This window comes from Engystomops pustulosus, chromosome 1, assembly GCF_040894005.1.
Source record: "Engystomops pustulosus chromosome 1, aEngPut4.maternal, whole genome shotgun sequence".
Taxonomy (NCBI): domain Eukaryota; kingdom Metazoa; phylum Chordata; class Amphibia; order Anura; family Leptodactylidae; genus Engystomops; species Engystomops pustulosus.
Window position 1 is genome coordinate 13,701,649 of NC_092411.1, and position 18,766 is coordinate 13,720,414.

At 44.1% G+C, this 18,766-nt stretch overlaps 1 protein-coding gene across 1 annotated transcript in view; it reads left to right on the forward strand.

The window, feature by feature from the left end:
- The first annotated feature begins 3,767 nt into the window (after positions 1-3,767).
- The window catches only part of ALPK2 (alpha kinase 2), a 73,517-nt gene continuing 58,518 nt past the window's right edge, over positions 3,768-18,766 (forward strand). The window contains exons 1-2 of the mRNA XM_072133491.1: positions 3,768-3,824; positions 10,628-11,947. Coding sequence (XP_071989592.1) covers positions 10,859-11,947 — 1,089 coding nt within the window. The 5' untranslated portion in view covers positions 3,768-3,824; positions 10,628-10,858. The remainder of the gene's footprint in view (positions 3,825-10,627; positions 11,948-18,766) is intronic.

Below are 18,766 nucleotides of genomic sequence, written 5' to 3' on the forward strand. Positions count from 1 at the left end.
GGGGCAGCAGCAAGCGCACGGTGAAGAAAGATTCATTGGGGAAAAATATGATGTTACAGATGATATTGTTATAAATAGTTCTTTACCGATATAATTCCCAGCCCCCGCAGGTAGGGGGGAATTGTCCTTTCTAGATTTCTCTTTTTTGAAATCTCACGTAAATCTATAATAGGAAATCTATAAAAAAATTTCTTTAAAGTTATAAAAAGCAGAAAAGAGTCATATTTTACCTGAGAGGAGTCAAGTTTAGAGGCTGCAGAGTGAGGATCACCCTCTATAGCACCTGGAAACATTCTGCTGGTGTCATATTAAAGATAAAAATCTCATCTAGATTAGTTAAATGGGGTATATTCTGGTGACACATCAAATGTCAGACAGGAAGAAGTATAAGGTCACCTTAAAGGGGGTTTTCCCATAAGAGAACATTTTCAAATGTAACCCCTTACTTTACAATTTTACTTAATTATATTGCTGTTTTAGCTCCTATGACTCAGTGATGGTCAGTGTAAGATTCCAGGGTGTGAGTGGGGACTCTCTAAGAGACACTTCATGATGAGATGCTGTGAGCTGACAATGTGCTTAGATTATCAGGGTCCTGGGTTTATCTACACTTTTATTTTGCTTCTAAATATTCTAATAGTATCCGACACATAGAAAGAGAGAGGAGACAGATCAGAGATGATGAGATCCATGAGATGGATATAACACACAATGACAGTCAGCACTGCTACACCTCAGCTACAGACACACTGTCAGCTCTGCTTTATGCCTCCCTCCCCCAGATAAAGAACTTATCTGCCTGTGGCTTGTACCTCTATTAATGCTGTGCTGTTATTTGCCGACAGGATGCCTCTGTGTCTCTTCTGGAATGCAGGCGTGTGGGCTGGAGGCAGGGAGCAGCTCATGCAGCATCAGACAGAACAATGGGGCACATTTACTTACCAGTCCCGTCGCGATCCCCGATCCGGAATGTCCGACGCGGATTTGGAGCTGCCGCAATCCGCTTACATAGTGCGCCCGATATCCTGCATGTGTCGCTTCCCCGCTCAGGTCCACCGGAGTTCACCTTCTTCTTCCCGGTGCATGTAAGTGCTGATCTTGCGTCACAATTTGAATTTTAAATCCCGTGGTTTGTCCATATCAGTCGGGTTTTCCGACGGCCACGCCCCCTGATTTGTGTCGCATGAAAGTGCTGGGACTGGCAGGATGGTGGGGCCATAAGTCCTATTTAACTGCCCTATAAAGAATAGGACTTCCTGAAAGTCGTTCCAGAAGTCAGCGAAGCGCAGGAGGAAAGTCCAAACACTAGGTAGGGATATTGTGTACTGATGTATAGGAAAGACAAAGCTGAACTACGAGCAGGAGCAGAGGAGAGCGACACAGATTAGAATGGAGGGGATTAGAGTACAAGGACGGGTTATCAAAGTCAAAGTTACATCTAATTACAATGTAGAGATACAAGAATGCACAGTACAGGGATCATTCTAAGGTTCTTCTTATCCCTCAAGTCACTACCCTGACAAGGGGGCGCCCACTACACCCAGAGGAAAGACCCCTCACCATTGTCATAATATTAATAAATCTTTATATAGTGGCGTCATATTCCCCGGCGTTGTACAGTTCATGGGAGACAAACAAAATGAGACATTACAGAGCAATAACATTGTTACATGAAACAGTAGAGTCCTGCTCACAAGAGCTTACAATCTACGAGTAAGATGGGGTGGTGACAGGAGGTGACACTGCTCGTACAGTGATCCTGCCTGAGTTGTCACTAGCTGCTATCCATATGTACAGAATCCATATGATATGAGCCCTCAGTGCATCGAGTATAGTGATAGAAGTCACCTGAGCGGAAAGCCATCCTTACATAAAGAAAGTACCTCTGACCCATGCCATCAGTCAGGCTGTGTTCACACACATCTAAAATCTTCTAAAATCAAGCATTAAAATTATGGCTAATGAGCCAGCTTCACACTGTCTCCCCCTCCCCACTGCTTCCCCAGCACTTTTCCCCTGCCTCTGCCTTTTGTAATCTCACACAGTAGGAGGGGGGAAGTGCTTGTGCACTGTGTAACAGCCTGTGAAGTTACAGCATGAAGTGGCCCTGGTAACACCCCCCACTGGCTCATTAGCATATTTATTGATTTTAGAAGGAAGGAGGCCATGGATAACAGATATAAGAAGGTACCACAGTCCCGGTGCCTGGATCTATGAGTAATGTCCCTGGTTTATCAGGATGGATTTTGATGGGAGATTTCCTTTAACCCCTTATCCTGACGTATCTGACGTATCTGTAGGTGACATGTCGGGTAAGGGTATACAGGTATATGGGCTGAGCCCACTCCTATATAGCGGGTGTTAGCTGCATTATGTCGTCAATTTTGGTCCGGCTGGTGCCCCCTGTGATATCCTTGGTGGGCCTCAGTCAGTTGCTATGGCATCCAGGACCCTAACACAAGGTTTCATGGCTGTCATAACAGAATCTGTAAGGGGGTGTTTACACATGGCATTAATGCATGATTTTTCAACCGCATCACAACAGCTCAGAAGAGTTGCCTAATAAGATTGCTGTCAACATTGTATTTACAAAACACATGTGTTAACTCAATGTTAACATATTTGTTAACATCGTGCAAATATTTATGTTTGTAAACGCAATGTTGACAGCAATGTATTCAGACAAATCTCCTCTTTTCAGCTTTCTGATGCGTTTGAAAACAAATGCCACATGTCACGTACCCTAAAAGAGCTTGATGTCAGCAGACTCTTTTGACAGATCTAGTAAATTATGATGTGCTGCAATACTGTGGTGTTGAAGTATATTGTATAAGTGATCAGACCCCCTAGGGTTAAAATACCCTAGTGAGTCTAGAAAAAAAAAACGTAATTTTTTTTTTGAAATATTTTTAAAAAAAACCTTTCGTTAGAACTGATATAATAATAAATGACAAAAATGATAATCATGCAGCGTCCTTAAAAGTCCCCCTAAATGTCCAAAATGACACTTATTTGTTTTTTTTTGCATCACATATGATTGCATCAAAATGTCAAATAGTCCCCAAAATGGTAGCCATAAAAACGTCATCATGTCCCACAAAAAAACGACACCTTATACAGCTCCACACGCCAAAGTATGAAAAACTTATTGGAGTCAGAACATGTCAACATGACGACATTTTTTTTTTGTATAAAAGGTTTTAATTTTTAAAAAATTATTAAAACAGAAAAAAAACCCCATAAATTTGGTATCCACATACTCGCACTGACCCAAAGTATAAAGTGGAGGTGTCATTTGGAAAGCACAATAAAAGCTGTAAAATCGGAACCCGCAAGAAAATGGCGCGTAGTGTTTTTTTCGTCCAGTTCACTGCTTTTGGAATTTTATCAGCACATGGCACGGAATATAAAATACTGCCACTAGGAAGTAAAATTGGTTACGCAAAAAACAAGCCCTTACAGAGCTCCATACATGGAAAAATAAAAATAAAAAACTATGGATTTTTAAAGAAGGGGAGTGAAAAACGGAAACGTGAAATCGAAAAAAGGGGCATCGGATGTTAAGGGGGCTCCGTGCTCCGTTCCCACTTGTGGAAAAATATTGCCTCAATTTCTGGCGCCGCTCCAAGATCTTATTTACTAATCATAGTGAAATTCTCCTAATGTTGCAGTGGTGCGCGGCGGGTAAGCTTACACTGGCAGGGCGCGCATGCTGCCGGTGTCACTTACATTTACTTGGCAAATAGATAAAAATAGATGAAGGGGAGACATTAAAGGTGCGGGCGGCATCAGGAGCTTTTCATCAGCTTCTTCCCGGTTATAAGGTAAGACATAAGGAGCCTGAGTGATTGTGCTTGGCAGGTGCCCCCCTGTCCGCTGCCAGCCTCTCCATAGTGGTCATTATTACAGGGGGGCATGTAATCCGCTCATTCTGCTGCGGGGCTGCTACAATATCTGCTGCAGGTGCCCCCTGCCCGCTGCCAGCCCCTCCATAGTGGTCATTATTACAGGGGGGCATGTAATCCGCTCATTCTGCTGTGCCGCTGCTACAATATCTGCTGCAGGTGCCCCCCTGCCCGCTGCCAGCCTCTCCATAGTGGTCATTATTACAGGGGGACATGTAATCCGCTCATTCTGCTGCAGATACAATGACACTCACAAATACAATTCATTCTCTGTGCATGGGTGCTGCCAAGGGGATAACTGTATGGGATGCTATAGTCATGGAATTCTATGTACAGGCCGTCCCTTACTTAAGAACACCCGACTTACAGACGACCCCTAGTTACAAACGGACCTCTGGATGTTGGTAATTACTGTACTTTATCCTTAGGCTACAATAATCAGCTGTAACAGTTATCACAGGCGTCTGTAATGAAGATTTAGTGTTAATCCTGATTCTTAGGACAATCCAACATTTTTAAAATCCAATTGTCACAGAGACCAAAAAAATTCTGGCTGGGATTACAATGATAAAATATAAAGTTCTGACTTACATACAAATTCAACTTAAGAACAGACCTACATGACCTATCTTGTACGTAACCCAGGGACTGCCTGTGTATTCATTTCTGCATCTTATAATAAAAATCCTTTAAAGGAAATCCACCATCACAATCCATCCTGATAAACCAGGGACATTACTCATAGATCCAGGCACCGGGACTGTGGGATCTTCTTCTATTTGCTATCCATGGCCTCCTTCCTTCTAAAATCAACCTTTATAATTATGCTAATAAGCACTATGGGCTCTAGGGGGGGTTACCAGAGCCACTCCGTGCCTTGGCTTCACTTCTGTTACATTGTCACCCCCTCCCCCTGCTTCCCCCAGCACTTTCCCCCTCTGCCTGATGCAATCTCACACAGTGGAAGGGGGAAATGCTCCAGCAAAGTGTAACAGCCTGTGAAGCTACAGCACAGAGTGGGTGTTCCCCTCTTCGTGTTTTTTTTTCTCCGTACTCACAGACAAGTCATGAATAAGAGCGGGTGAACTGCTCGAAACGCGTAGACATTTTATTGCTGTACTCCTGGATGTCACCTAAGCGCAAATAAAGGATATTACTTCACAGGATCTCCATGAGCTGGATCTGCATTTCTATGTGAACCATGCTCGAGGAGACTGTGCATACAGAGGCTGGTGAGCTGGAACATAATTTTTCTGTTACTTACAGCACAAAGGGGCCCTGTTAACACCCCCCAGAGCCCTTCTGACTCATTAGCATCATTTTTAAAATATATTTTAGAAGGAAGGAGCCACTCTGTGCTTTAGCTTCACAGGCTGTTACAATGTCTCCCACTCTCCCATCTGCTCTGCCAGCCCTTCCCCCTGTCTCTACCTGCTGCAATCTCGCACAGTTGGAGGGGGTAAGTGCTCCTGTACTGCGTAACAGCCTGGGAAACTACACCATGAAGTGGTAACATCAATAGGGATCCTTCTGTCTCATTTGCATAATTATAAAAGTTGATTTTAGAAGGAAGGAGGCCACGGATAACAAATATAAGAAGATACCACAGTCCCGGTGCCTGGATCTATGGGTAATGTCCCTGGTTTATCAGGATGGAATGTGTTTACTTTGTACTTTGGGTCAGTACACTTTTGTTAATACAGACTTTGTTCTTGTTACTGATCTTGTTATATTTTAAAAAATGTTTACTTTTTAAATTTTCAGCTTGTCAGCTACATTTTATTTTTTCCAAAGTTTGGGAGCTGTGTGAGGATTTGTGTTTTGAGAGGCGAGCTATAGTTTTTATTGGTTCAATTTTACTGTGGGTTTAACTTTTTAAAATACTTTTTGTTTAGTCTTGTTCTGGCAAGGTTTTATAAAAACACAATTCTCGACTTTTTTTAACCCCTTCCCGCTAAGACCTTTTTTTTTTTGTTTTTGTTTTTGTTTTTGCGATTCTTTTTGACCCCTTCCCGCCAAGACCCTTTTTTTGTTTTTGCGTTTCCATTTTTTACTCCTCACCTTCAAAAATGTATTGCTTTTTTTTATTTTTCCATGTAAAGAGCTGTATGAGGGCTTATTTTTTGCATAACAAATTGCATTTGTGCCGTATTCTTGTAGACTTGGATTTTAAGGCTTTCACTGTGCGCCCCAAATGTCTACTTTGGGTCGGTGCGATCACAGGGATACCAAATTTATATAGGTTTTATAATGTTTTCATGCATTTACAAAAAAAACCTCTTCATTTTTCATCTTCTGACACTAATAACTTTTTCATACATGAGTGCAGGGAGCTGTGGGTTGTGTCATTTTTTGTGACTTTTGATGATGTTTTCAATGCTACAATTTGAAGGACTGTACGGCCTTTTGATCACTTTTTATAGATTTTTTTATATTTTTCAAAATGGCAAATAAGCAGTATTTTCGACTTTTGGCGCTATTTATTGTTATGGAGTTAAAGGCCGGGAATAACCGTTATTATATTTTGATAGGTCAGACATTTTGGGAGGTTTATGATTTTTACTGTTTATTAATATTTATATGAGCTTTAGGGAAAGGAGGCAATTTGAATTTTTAGATTTCTTTAATATATATTTTTTTCTGCTTTTTTTTATTTTAACTATTTTTCAGACCCCCTAGGGTACTTTAACCCTAGGTTGTCTGATTGATCCTACCATATACTGTAATACTACAGTATGGCAGTATATGGGGATTTTCCTCATCATTTATTACAATGTGCAAATCGCACATTGTAATGAATGGGTTAAAACTAGACAGCCTTGCGTCTTGGTAAGACCCGAGGCTGTCATGGCAACCCCGTCACACGGGGGAGCGATTGAATCTAAGATGGCGGCTGCCTCGCGCCGACCAGGATTTACCACCCACCTTGTATGGAGAGGGCTCAGCCACCGCCGACCAGGATTTAAATGCCTCCTAGAGCATGTAAAAGGGTTAACACCGGCGATTGGTGCCAGTACCGGCCGCGGGTGTTACTGGTGGGTGTTTGCTGCAATATGCAGCAAACGCCCACCTTGTATGGAGAGGGCTCATCCTGCGATCCCTCTCCATACACCCGCAGCCGATATGTGACGTAGTAGTACGTCACATGTCTGTAAGGGGTTAATGCTGTTTTTAAAAAAAAAATAACAGAGAATGAGATAAAGGGTAAACTAAAGATGTTGGCCACTCTTGTACATAAGTTGCCCATGTGCCTTTACTTCCTTAATAATAATCTCTGAATGTTCAAGTAATTAAGAGCATTATGCATGTCCCTGCGTCTTTCCTCCCCCAACATGGGAGAGGGAGGTGCGGGGAGTACATAATTAGCTGCCCGGAGCACTGGACATCTTGTCCCTGCGCTCCGGGCGGCAAATTATAAGTTTTTGTTTCCCGTGTCTAGAATAGCAACAGACTGCGCCGTGATCAAAATAAGGAGGAGCGGAGGTGAGTATTTGCAGGGTTTTTTATGTTTTTGCAGTGGTTGAGTTCCTTTAAGTACCCCATCCAGCTTCTTGTATGCAGGACTTCCAGGTTTCAGCCATCCCCTAAACTGATTTGGAAGTCCCACAGAAGTCAAATGGTACATAGGACAGAGCTGGGACCTGCCTCATTGATCTGTCTCAATGACTTCTGTGGGACCTCTGAATCCTAGATGTTCTACTAGCACAAAGCGGGATGAGGGACCTGCTGTCTATGGGTTCTTGGCCAGGTGACCCCCCCCTCCCAAATATCATACATTTATTCACTATCCAGTTTGTAGGGGATAAATGTAAAGATTGATGTACCGTAACCATTTTTATACCCGGAATATATAATCTTTTCATTGTTGAATTTTTGACTTTTTTATTATTTATCAATATACATGTACAGGGTTTTGGTTTTTTTGGGGATCCCCATTCTTTCTTCCTATCCTTTGTAGGCACTTCCACTGCCACCTTTGCAATCAGTGGCTTCAGTGGTCAAGCTCTGTTTAACTGTGATTGGACATTGGTGGTCACATGACAGCTGTTGCTTTGATCACGTGCTCGTTTGGATCAGTAGAACTTTATTGTAAATGTGGAGCACGCTGTACCAGTCCAGTCCTGACAGCACACACAAGACCCCCAGGTCCAGCGCTGTTATTCTACAGGGTGTAATATGACAGCAGTGCCCCATTAAAACAGGGCGAGTACAGTAGCCATCAAAGTGTTAATGTCTCAATTGACTTTGCTGGAGTTTTGTGGAAGAATCTAGTGTGATGTTACCGGCTGAAAAGGTTAACAATGTGGATGGTAGCCGTGTGCCAGGGCTGATAATACCCCAGTGACTGATTTATGGGGGAATACATATCAATCGATGCTGACATGGCACCGCCACGGGGTCCGCACTAATCCCAGGAATCATCTCTGCCCTTTGTTTTACATTTATTCAAGGGTCAGAAATTTGGGATTCTCCTGTGCGCTAATGTAACATATTAAACAGGGCTCCCACCCTTTATAGACACTTGGACCTGGCTACATCTACTACCTTTCCCATTTCTGAAACCGAACCCAAAGCCATAGTTGCTCACTGTAGAAGTTGATTCCAGACCACCTAATACTACTGTAGCAATCTGTCATACAGTACTGCCTCCCAAAATCCTTCCCAGGTCCTGCTGTTCTGAAGAAATGTTGACCAATGTTGGTTACTAAATGGTTCTTACTAAATTGGGGCAATACAGTTAGGCACCTTAGGAATGGGGAAGCTCCAGCACACAGTCAATCTTCACCGCATCCTAACTGAGGCTGCTAATCCAGCTCCCCACAGGAAGGTGACAGTGATGTCACAGTACAGGGATAATACACACAGTGATGCCACAGTACAGGGATAATACACACAGTGATGTCACAGTACAGGGAAAATACACACAGTGATGTCACAGTACATGGATAATACACACAGTGATGCCACAGTACAGGCATAATACACACAGCGATGTCACAGTACAGGGATAATACACACAGTGATGTCACAGTACAGGGATAATACACACAGTGATGTCACAGTACAGGGATAATACACACAAGGATGTCACAGTACAGGGATAATACACACAGTGATGTCACAGTACAGGGGTACTACACACAGTGATGTCACAGTACAGGGATAATACACACAGTGATGTCACAGTACAGGGATAATACACACAGTGAGGTCATAGTACAGAGATAATACACACAGTGATGTCACAGTACAGGATAATACACACAGTGATGTCACAGTACAGGGATAATACACACCGTGATGTCACAGTACAGGGATAATACACACAGTGATGTCACAGTACAAGGATAATACACACAGTGATGTCACAGTACAGGGGTACTACACACAGTGATGTCACAGTACAGGGGTACTACACACAGTGATGTCACAGTACAGGGATAATACACACAGTGATGTCACAGTACAGGGATAATACACACAGTGATGTCACAGTACAGGGATGATACACACAGTGATGTCACAGTACAGGGATAATACACACAGTGATGTCCCAGTACAGGGATAATACACACAGTAATGTCACAGTACAGGGATAATACACACAGTGATGTCACAGTACAGGGATAATACACACAGTGATGTCACAGTACATGGATAATACACACAGTGATGTCACAGTACAGGGATAATACACACAGTGATGTCACAGTACAGGGATGATACACACCGTGATGTCACAGTACAGGGATAATACACACAGTGATGTCCCAGTACAGGGATAATACACACAGTAATGTCACAGTACAGGGATAATACACACAGTGATGTCACAGTACAGGGATAATACACACAGTGATGTCACAGTACATGGATAATACACACAGTGATGTCAGAGTACAGGGATAATACACACAGTGATGTCACAGTACAGGGATAATACACACAGTGATGCCACAGTGCAGAGATAATACACACAGTGATGTCACAGTACAGGGATAATACACAGTGATGCCACAGTACAGAGATAATACACACATTGATGTCACAGTACAGGGATAATACACACAGTGATGTCACAGTGCAGAGATAATACACACAGTGATGTCACAGTACAGGGATAATACACAGTGATGCCACAGTACAGAGATAATACACACATTGATGTCACAGTACACAGATAATACACACAGTGATATCACAGTATAGGGGTACTACACACAGTGATGTCACAGTACAGGGATAATACACACAGTGATGTCACAGTACAGGGATAATACACACAGTGATGTCCCAGTACAGGGATAATACACACAGTAATGTCACAGTACAGAGATAATACACACAGTGATGTCACAGTACAGAGATAATACACACAGTGATGTCACAGTACAGGGATAATACACACAGTGATGTCACAGTACAGAGATAATACACACAGTGATGTCACAGTACAGGGATAATACACACAGTGATGTCACAGTACAGGGATAATACACACAGTGATGTCACAGTACAGGGATAATACACACAGTGATGTCACAGTACAGGGATAATACACACAGTGATGTCACAGTACAGGGATAATACACACAGTGATGTCACAGTACAGGGATAATACACACAGTGATGTCACAGTACAGGTATAAGTAGTTTTTTTCGATCTTTATATATTATTTTTCTATTAGATAGTAATTGTTACTATTTTTCTTTTTCTTTAGATATGAAGACCAGAACTAAAAATATTAGCATTCAAATTCCGTTGGTTTAGCAGCGTCTGCCCCACCGGTCATAGCAGGGAGGACATATTTATTCCCATGCATCCCATACATCATAGCATTGACTTTCCATTGGATCCTTTATGACGACTAATAAGTGAGATAGAATTTATACAGACCTTTCCTGGCACCAAACCTGGTCCTGAATAAAGCTTTGAAGTCTTTGAAGCCGCCATGGGCGCAGGCGAAAGTTTATTTATCGTGGAGAAAAATGACGCCATTCCTGAACATTCCAAATCAAGGACTAAGCCTGAACAATCGGATTTTACGCAAACACGTGGCGCGCATATAAAAGCGAATCAAAATGGCGTCCTGAAAATACATTTCAAGCCTTTGTGTAGGGTCAGGTGCCACACGGGGAGCCTTGAACATCTCTACTGCATGTGGCACGGCTCTAAATATTGTTGTAGAGCCTCAGAGCCAAAGTTGGGCGTCCATCGGACTATGGGAGAAGACTTTTTCGATGACTGTCTCAACTATTTGGAATGCTCTGATGTCATGATGGATTATGAGAGGGGAATGTGGCAGCATGTTCCTCTAGGCAATGAGCCTCTCTTTTTACTGGAAAGTGACCAGGATGATGAGACAAAAGTAAGCTGGGATTGCCTAAACGAGTGTGGTGGGACTGCTCATGAAGGATCGGGTGACACTTTATCTATGGATGGCTTAGCCACTCTCTGTGTCAGTCACTCACAGCCACCAAGACTAGATGTAAAAGGAGACTTCCCCGGAGACAATCTAAAAGCACTGCAACCAGAGATGGTGATTACAGCTGGACATCAGGAGGACAATTCTTCTAGTTTGAACCGAAAAGAACGATGTAAACTTCCTCTATCCGCCATCCAGGATGAAAGAGCCGGGATCGACGAGGACAACATGGAAAATCGACTCCGAGGAGATGTATCAACGTGTATCAAAGCGAAAACCAACAAACCCTACATGGAACTTTATCTGGTCAATGTATTAGACAAAGGTGCCCTCACCATGACCGAGGAGTCAACAGAGGACCCTACAATAGAGGACTTCTCCAAATATAAAGGGGTATCGGACCAGGGCGAAACTGAAGGTCCAGGGACTTCAGAAACTGTAGAAGAATGGGAGGATGACCATCATTCTATGAAGGACAGTTCTGAAGATGACAATCTTCAAGTTGAAGACCTGATCCAGGAGGAGCCATCAAATGTCCAAACAGAAACTTCCATCATTGTTATAGAAGACATGGATACAGAAGGTCCAGTGGACCGGAGAGTGGATCATACTCAGGTAAACAGTCTGGGAACAAAAAAGTGCAGGACTCTGACGTGAGATTTTAGTTAAAGAACTAAACTTGTTCCTCAGCTCTGTGATCCTCATACTAATATGTTGTGACAAACTCAGCGCTGCTACATCTGTGTTTGTGTGGGTCGGTTTATCTGCTGCTGACAATCTAGGAATTCCCATGATAGCGTTTAGGCAGTAAAGTGAGTGGCAGCCCCTGCTGTTCAGGGAAAAACGGATTTGGAGGAGCCACTTGGGATAAACATTGAGAATTCCTAATTATAGGAAACGGCTGATAATAGGAGGGATAGACCTGGGGAGCTACGACAGCTGGACCAACAAATGGGCCCCTGCGTGCGCTCATTTTATGGTGTATACATTTTTAACCTCTTCAGTAGAGAAAAACTTCTGGCTGGGAATTTTAGCCGTGCCTTACAGTGGAAAATGTTTTTGGGGAACATAAAAGTGGACGCCTCGTCTTTCCTTTTGTAGTCTAAATATTTGCGTTCTTCGTGTCGTAAACCGTCTACTGGAGCTTTAGATGTATGCAGTCTGGTTTGTGGTGTTCCTCTGTTATTCAGATTGGAAAAGATATGAATACACAGGTTCATGTTAAAGGGATCCATAGAAAAGGTTCAGTTCGTGGTCAGTGGTGGGCGGAATAGTCAAAGCTGGAAGTCGGCAGCTCCGTCCATAGGGGGGGCATTCATTATTGGCTTTCCGGTTTTTTTTATCGTTTTTTTCCTTTGTGCACAATGGGGCAGATTTACTTACCCGGTCCAGTCGCGATCCTCTCCGACGAGGATTCGGGTCTGCCGGGATTCACTAAGGTCCGTGCCCCCGATATCCAGCAGGTGTCGCTGCTGCGCCGAGGTCCGCCGGAGTTCACCTGCTTCGTCCCGGTGCATGTGAGTGCTGATCTTGCAACACAAATTCTTTTTTAAATTTCGCTGTTTTTCCAAATGCGTTGGGTTGTCCGACGGCCACGCCCCCCACTTTCTGTCATGTGAAAGCCGTCGGCGATGTGCCTAAATCTGATCTCGTGCGCCAAAATCCCGGGGCAATTTGGCGCAAATCAGAAATTGTCGGGGAAACCCGACAAAAGTGCGCGATTCGGACCCTTAATAAATGAGCCCCAATATTTTTCCTTTTCCGACAATCACACCATTTTTTTACATTTTTGGTCACTCGATTTGGCTGCAGCTTGATAATTCCAACACTTTTCATGTGCTACTAGGTTCCCAACACTTTTTTTGGCGCAAAAAAAAGATGAGCTAAAAACTACCAAGTTCTACTTCACCTTCATCAGTGTGGAGACAGTCCAGAGCCCTTCCGGTCGTGCCCCAGTTTATTAAGGCAATGCGTTATGATCGAACATCACTGAGTAATTTTATGCACGAGTCGTCGCCAAAAAAACGGAACCTGCGCCACAATTGGTGAATGCCCCCTATAGCGTTTGCCCCGTCTGTCCGTGCAGGAGCAGATCTCATCCACTTCTATGGGAGCGGTGCCTGCAGGCTCATATCCAGTGCACATATCCATATGGAGCGGCTGCACCCACCTCTGACCCGGGGGTATAACAGCTGATCCGCAAGGGTGGCAGGTGTCACATCTCCACTGATCCACTACTAATGTCCTATCCTAAGGAAAGCTGTAAAAGTTTAGGTAAACCCCTTTAACAGTTAGAGGTGAGTTTTTTTTATGGAAACTCTTTATATAACCCATCTGTACAAGTATTTCCATATTACCAGGAGGAATAACAGAAGATTTGCGCTGTGCTGATATCTAATGCTCCGGAAGCATTTCATATAGATTGCAAATATGTATGTGATCCGACATGTCAGGGGAGCTGAGGGTCCACTTCAAGGTGCAGAACATAGGGGCACATTTATTATTGGTTTTGCACCTTTTTTTGTTGGGAAATCCTAGGGCTTTCTATTTTGCGCCCGTTCTAACACATTTACAGAGTGTCCGCGCCACAGAAACCTCATTTTTCCGACACTCATGACTTTGTTTTATTTTTTGCCGCTCATATTTTTGGCCGCAGCTTTTGAATCTTGACACTTTTCCTGCAGTTTTTGTTTCCCGCAACTTTTTTTGGAGCATTTTTATGGGTTCATAGTCAGATCAGTAGAAGCAAGTTCCCCCCAACTTCTAAACCCTTCATGAATGTGGAATTTTCATTTCTGATGCTAATTTGTTCATCTAATGGAGCGCCAAATTCATAATGGCCGTGCACCACAATATAACATTACAGCGCAAAGCACCACTTGCCAAAAAACAACACCCTGGGTAAAAAATAATAAATTCCCCCCATTGTACCTATATACCTACATACAGCGCATTCACAGGCAATATGCAGGGTACACACAGACCAATGGTCATAATGGGTAGCATTTATTACTTTTGGAGCTACCGGTTGTTTTTTGGCGCACGATTTTAGCATTACAATGTTATATTGTGGCCGTAATGTTGTCGGTGCTCCGTTAGATGAATAAATGAGTGTTACACTACATTCACGAAGGAGTTTAGGAGTTTGTAGTTTTGTTTTTTGTTGGTCTGATCATGCACCAAAAAGTTGAGGGTAAGTGTTGGGGTTCAAAACCTGAGCCCAAAAAGGTTGGAAAATAGAGGTTTTGGTGTGGCCGATACTCTGTCAATGTGTTGGAACAGGCGCCAAATAAAAAGCGCCTACACAAAAAGGAGCAGCAGAACCATTAATAAATGTGCCCCGATGTCTGCATGCAGTCAGTCACACATAGGGGCACATTAACTTACTTACTTCACTAAGATTGTGCGCCCGATATTCTGCATGTGTCACTTCCCCGCTCAGGTCCCCGGAGTTCACCTTCTTCTTCCTGGTACAAGTGCATTGTCTTGCAAGTTAAATCCCAGGCTCAGTCTGAATCAGATTGTCCGATAGCACGCCCCCCGATTTCTGTTCGCGTACGACACAATCCCCTTCTAAATACCTGTTGTGCGATTCCCGAAAACGACAAAAACCCGACGGAAATGCGGCCACAGGACCCTTAGTAAATAAGCCCCATAGACCACATACAATACAGCGCACACACAGCCCATACGCCATGCACACATTGTCCACATAGTTAGATACAGAGCACAGACACAACTGACTCTCGATTCCTATTCCAAATGTGGCGAAATTGGTGAAAAAGCGCATTCGTGCCATTTTCTTGTTGGTTTGTTTTTTATGGCTTTCGCTGTGTGCCCCGAAATAAATAAAACCTTTTATACAAAAAAAAAATTTCTTCTTTTCGCTATCTTCTGGCGCTGATAACATTTTCGCACTTCAGTATATGGAGCTGTGTGTGGTGTCACTATTCTCCAGTATGAGCTGACGTTGTTTTTGCTACCATTTCAGGGACTGTACAAGCTTTTGAACACTTTTTCTTGATTCTTTGGTTGCAAAATGGTGAAGGGCCCGATTCGCGCTTTCCCAACGTGTTACCCGAATATTTCCGATTTGCGCTGATTTCCCCTGTTTTGCCCCGGGATTTTGGCACACGCGATCGGATTGTGGCGCATCGGCATGCACGCGATGGTAATCGGGGGGCGTGGCCGAACGAAAACCAGATGGAGAAACTGCCGCATTTAAAAAAAAAAGTGTCGCTGGACACGCGCTTATCTTCACCAAGAATAGGATCGTGAACTCCGGTGGGCCTCGGCGGACTTCAGCGCAGCAGCGACACCTGGTGGACGTCGGAGGAACTGCCTTAGTGAATCGCTGGAAGACTCGAATCCACCGCAGAGAACGCGCCGCTGGATTAAAAGTATCTCACACGCTTAGTTGGTCAGTTTTCAGGATGTGACACAGTAGCACCTATTTTTTTTTTTTTGGCGCATTTGCTGTTGTGACACAATTGTGGTGCATCTCAGAAATAAATACGGTGCCCCTTTAAGTGCACAGTATCAAAAAGTGTCAGACAAAGTGCAACTGCGATACAATTGTGGTGCATGACCATGACAAATACATGTACAAGCTTAAAGACACTTTTCTTCATGCATTATATATGGACAAAAAACTGGCACAGACATAACTGGCACAGATTTCTAGCACCCGTTCTTCATGAATCTGGCGCCCCCTGTAGGTCACCACTTTTTTGGTGCACCTTTGACATGGGGGCGTGCGACACATTTCTGACGGTCTTTGCATGATACATGTGGTGCACGGTCCGACTGAGCACCGGGACACCCCCCTTCATTGCAGAAAAGTGTTTCGCGTGAAAAATAGTGTAGCGTGCGCCAAAATGTGTCTCGGACACTTCTTAAATACATGAATGTGGTGCAAATCAGTTAATAAATATGGGCCACTGTGTCAGACTAGATACCTCTGTATCTAAGCATCAGTGATTGATATATAAGTACCAGGCATGGGGCCTTCATGTATACGGAATATACAGAAACCTGCATTGATCCATCAAGAACAGTTTACGCTATGAATATCAGCCATGGTGCCCCATAACTACTAGTTACATGTGCCAGACATATATACCCCACAACAGTGTTCCAGGCAGCTTTACATCCAATTAAAGTTCTTAAATGTTGAAATCTGAAAACAGGAAATATCTTATATAAACTAAGACTCATATAAAAGGCACTTGTCTTCAGGCTTTTAACATAGGGGCGCAGTCTACACCCCATATCTGTGACCCATATGACTGCAAAATAAAAAAAAATGTAAATCTATCCTCCAAATGTCCGGATGAGATTTCAGCCTTCCAGGACCAGTGTCCATGCCAGGGACTGTCAGCACTGAAAGTGTTACAGCCAAGTCCATGGAAGACTGTGAGAGTCTGGGGAGAACAGGTGCAAGACGGAACGGCAAATGCAACTTTTATGAGGGTCAACGGAGGCTAAAGATCCGCCCTGGAAATACCGGGGATGGAAGTGTTTTTTCCATTATACAAGTATATCAAAACAGTATAGGTGATGGGTTTATTTATTTACCAGTGCTCTTCAGGGGTTAATTCCTCGTGCAGGGGTGTCAGGGGACCCCAGCATCTGGGTATTGTGTGTGTATATATGCTGTATATGTGTGTGATGTTTATATACTGTATGTGTGTTTAAGCTGTCTGTTTGTATATGGTATTTTATGTTTGTGTGTATTTTTGGATGTGTATGTATACGTGATTTGTATTTGTTGTATGTCTTTGCATCTGATGCTCGGGTGTATTCGGTATGACGCAGTCCAGAACTACAGAAGATAACAAGCTGATAACCGTAATCCGAACAAGCACACACAAGGTGGTTGGCTGTGGCAATGATTCTATTGTGTAGTAGGAATTTACACTACATTCACACGACCGTATGGGGGACGTATATACGTCCCCCATAGATGGCAATGGGTGCACGGCACACGTGCGGCATCGTACCCGGGAAAAAGATAGGACATGTCCTATCTTTTCCCGTAATACAGCGTCGTGCGCCATGTATCCCTTTGGAGAGGGGCGCTCACCTCCTCCTCCTCTCCCCGTGCGCTGCCGTTGCCCGCTATGTTACGGTACGGTGGGCAACAGCAGTGTGAAAGCAACCTCAGGAGTAACTGTTCCTTGATCCAGTGATGCGTGGAAATAGTAGCCCGGGTGGCTCTGCTGCATGGGCAGCAATCTATGTGCAGAGATCAAAAGAGAAATAAGAACAGCCTAGCAATCCAGAGAGAGAGAATTAATAGAATAGGAGCTCCAGGGGCGTCACTAGGTGGAAAGATTTGGGGCACAGGCCCCGGATCTTTTTTCCTGTGCCCCGGATGTCTGTGAGCAGGGACATGAGAGCGGGAGCAGAGAGGAGCAGTCATCACAGAGGCCCCGCCCCCAGCTCTGCCGGAGACTCCTGCTTCAGGCTTATAGTAGGGGCAGTGAGGGGAAACAGGTCCCGTCATCCCCAGAGCACAGGAACCTTCTCCTCCAGCTTCTTATACCCCTTCCACAGGCTGTCACATCTCCTCTCTGCTGCAGCCCATCCCCCAGCAGCTCCTCACACAAGCCCTGACTATGTGTGTGCAGGCTCCAGTGTCGGAGGGTGAGGGAGGAGGCTGCAGCCATTACCTCAGCCCTGCCTGCTGCACCACACAGCATTCCTCTTCATAAAACATAGTAAGTGGTTTATAGGAGGATCCCCACAATGTAGTCCATGTATATAGTGTATGTGTGTGTTCATCTATATACACAGTTTAGTATTCAGATGTTTCTGTATATTTATGAGTGAACTTGTATGTAGGGTGTATAATGCCTTGTGCACACAATGGGTGTCATTTACTAAGGGCCCGATTCGCGTTTTCCCCGATGTGTTACCCAAATATTTCCGATTTGCGCCGATTTTCCCTGAATTGCCCCGGGATTTTGGCACACGCGATCGGATTGTGGCGCATCGGCGCTGGCATGCACGCGACAGAAATCGGGGGGCGTGGCCGAACGAAAACCCGATGGATTCGAAAAAACCGCCGCATTTAATAACCGAAAATGTGTCGCTTGGGAAGTGCTTACCTTCACCTGGTCCGGCTCGGTGTATTCCGGCACGATCAGATGCATTTCAGCGCAGCAGCGCCACCTGGTCGACGGCGGAGGAACTGCCATCATAAATCCCGTCCGGACCCGAATCCTGTTCAGAGAACGCGCCGCTGGATCGCGAATGGGCCGGGTAAGTAAATCTGCCCCAATGTGTAATGTTACTGTGAGCTTCATTCTTTTTTCAATCACCATGTAAAGTCCCAGCCCCATTACTTTCAGTGGTCTCCAGTACATATGCCTGCTGTGTGCAGCGTGTGTCATGCCATGAACATGCAGGTGTATATTGCAGCAAACACCC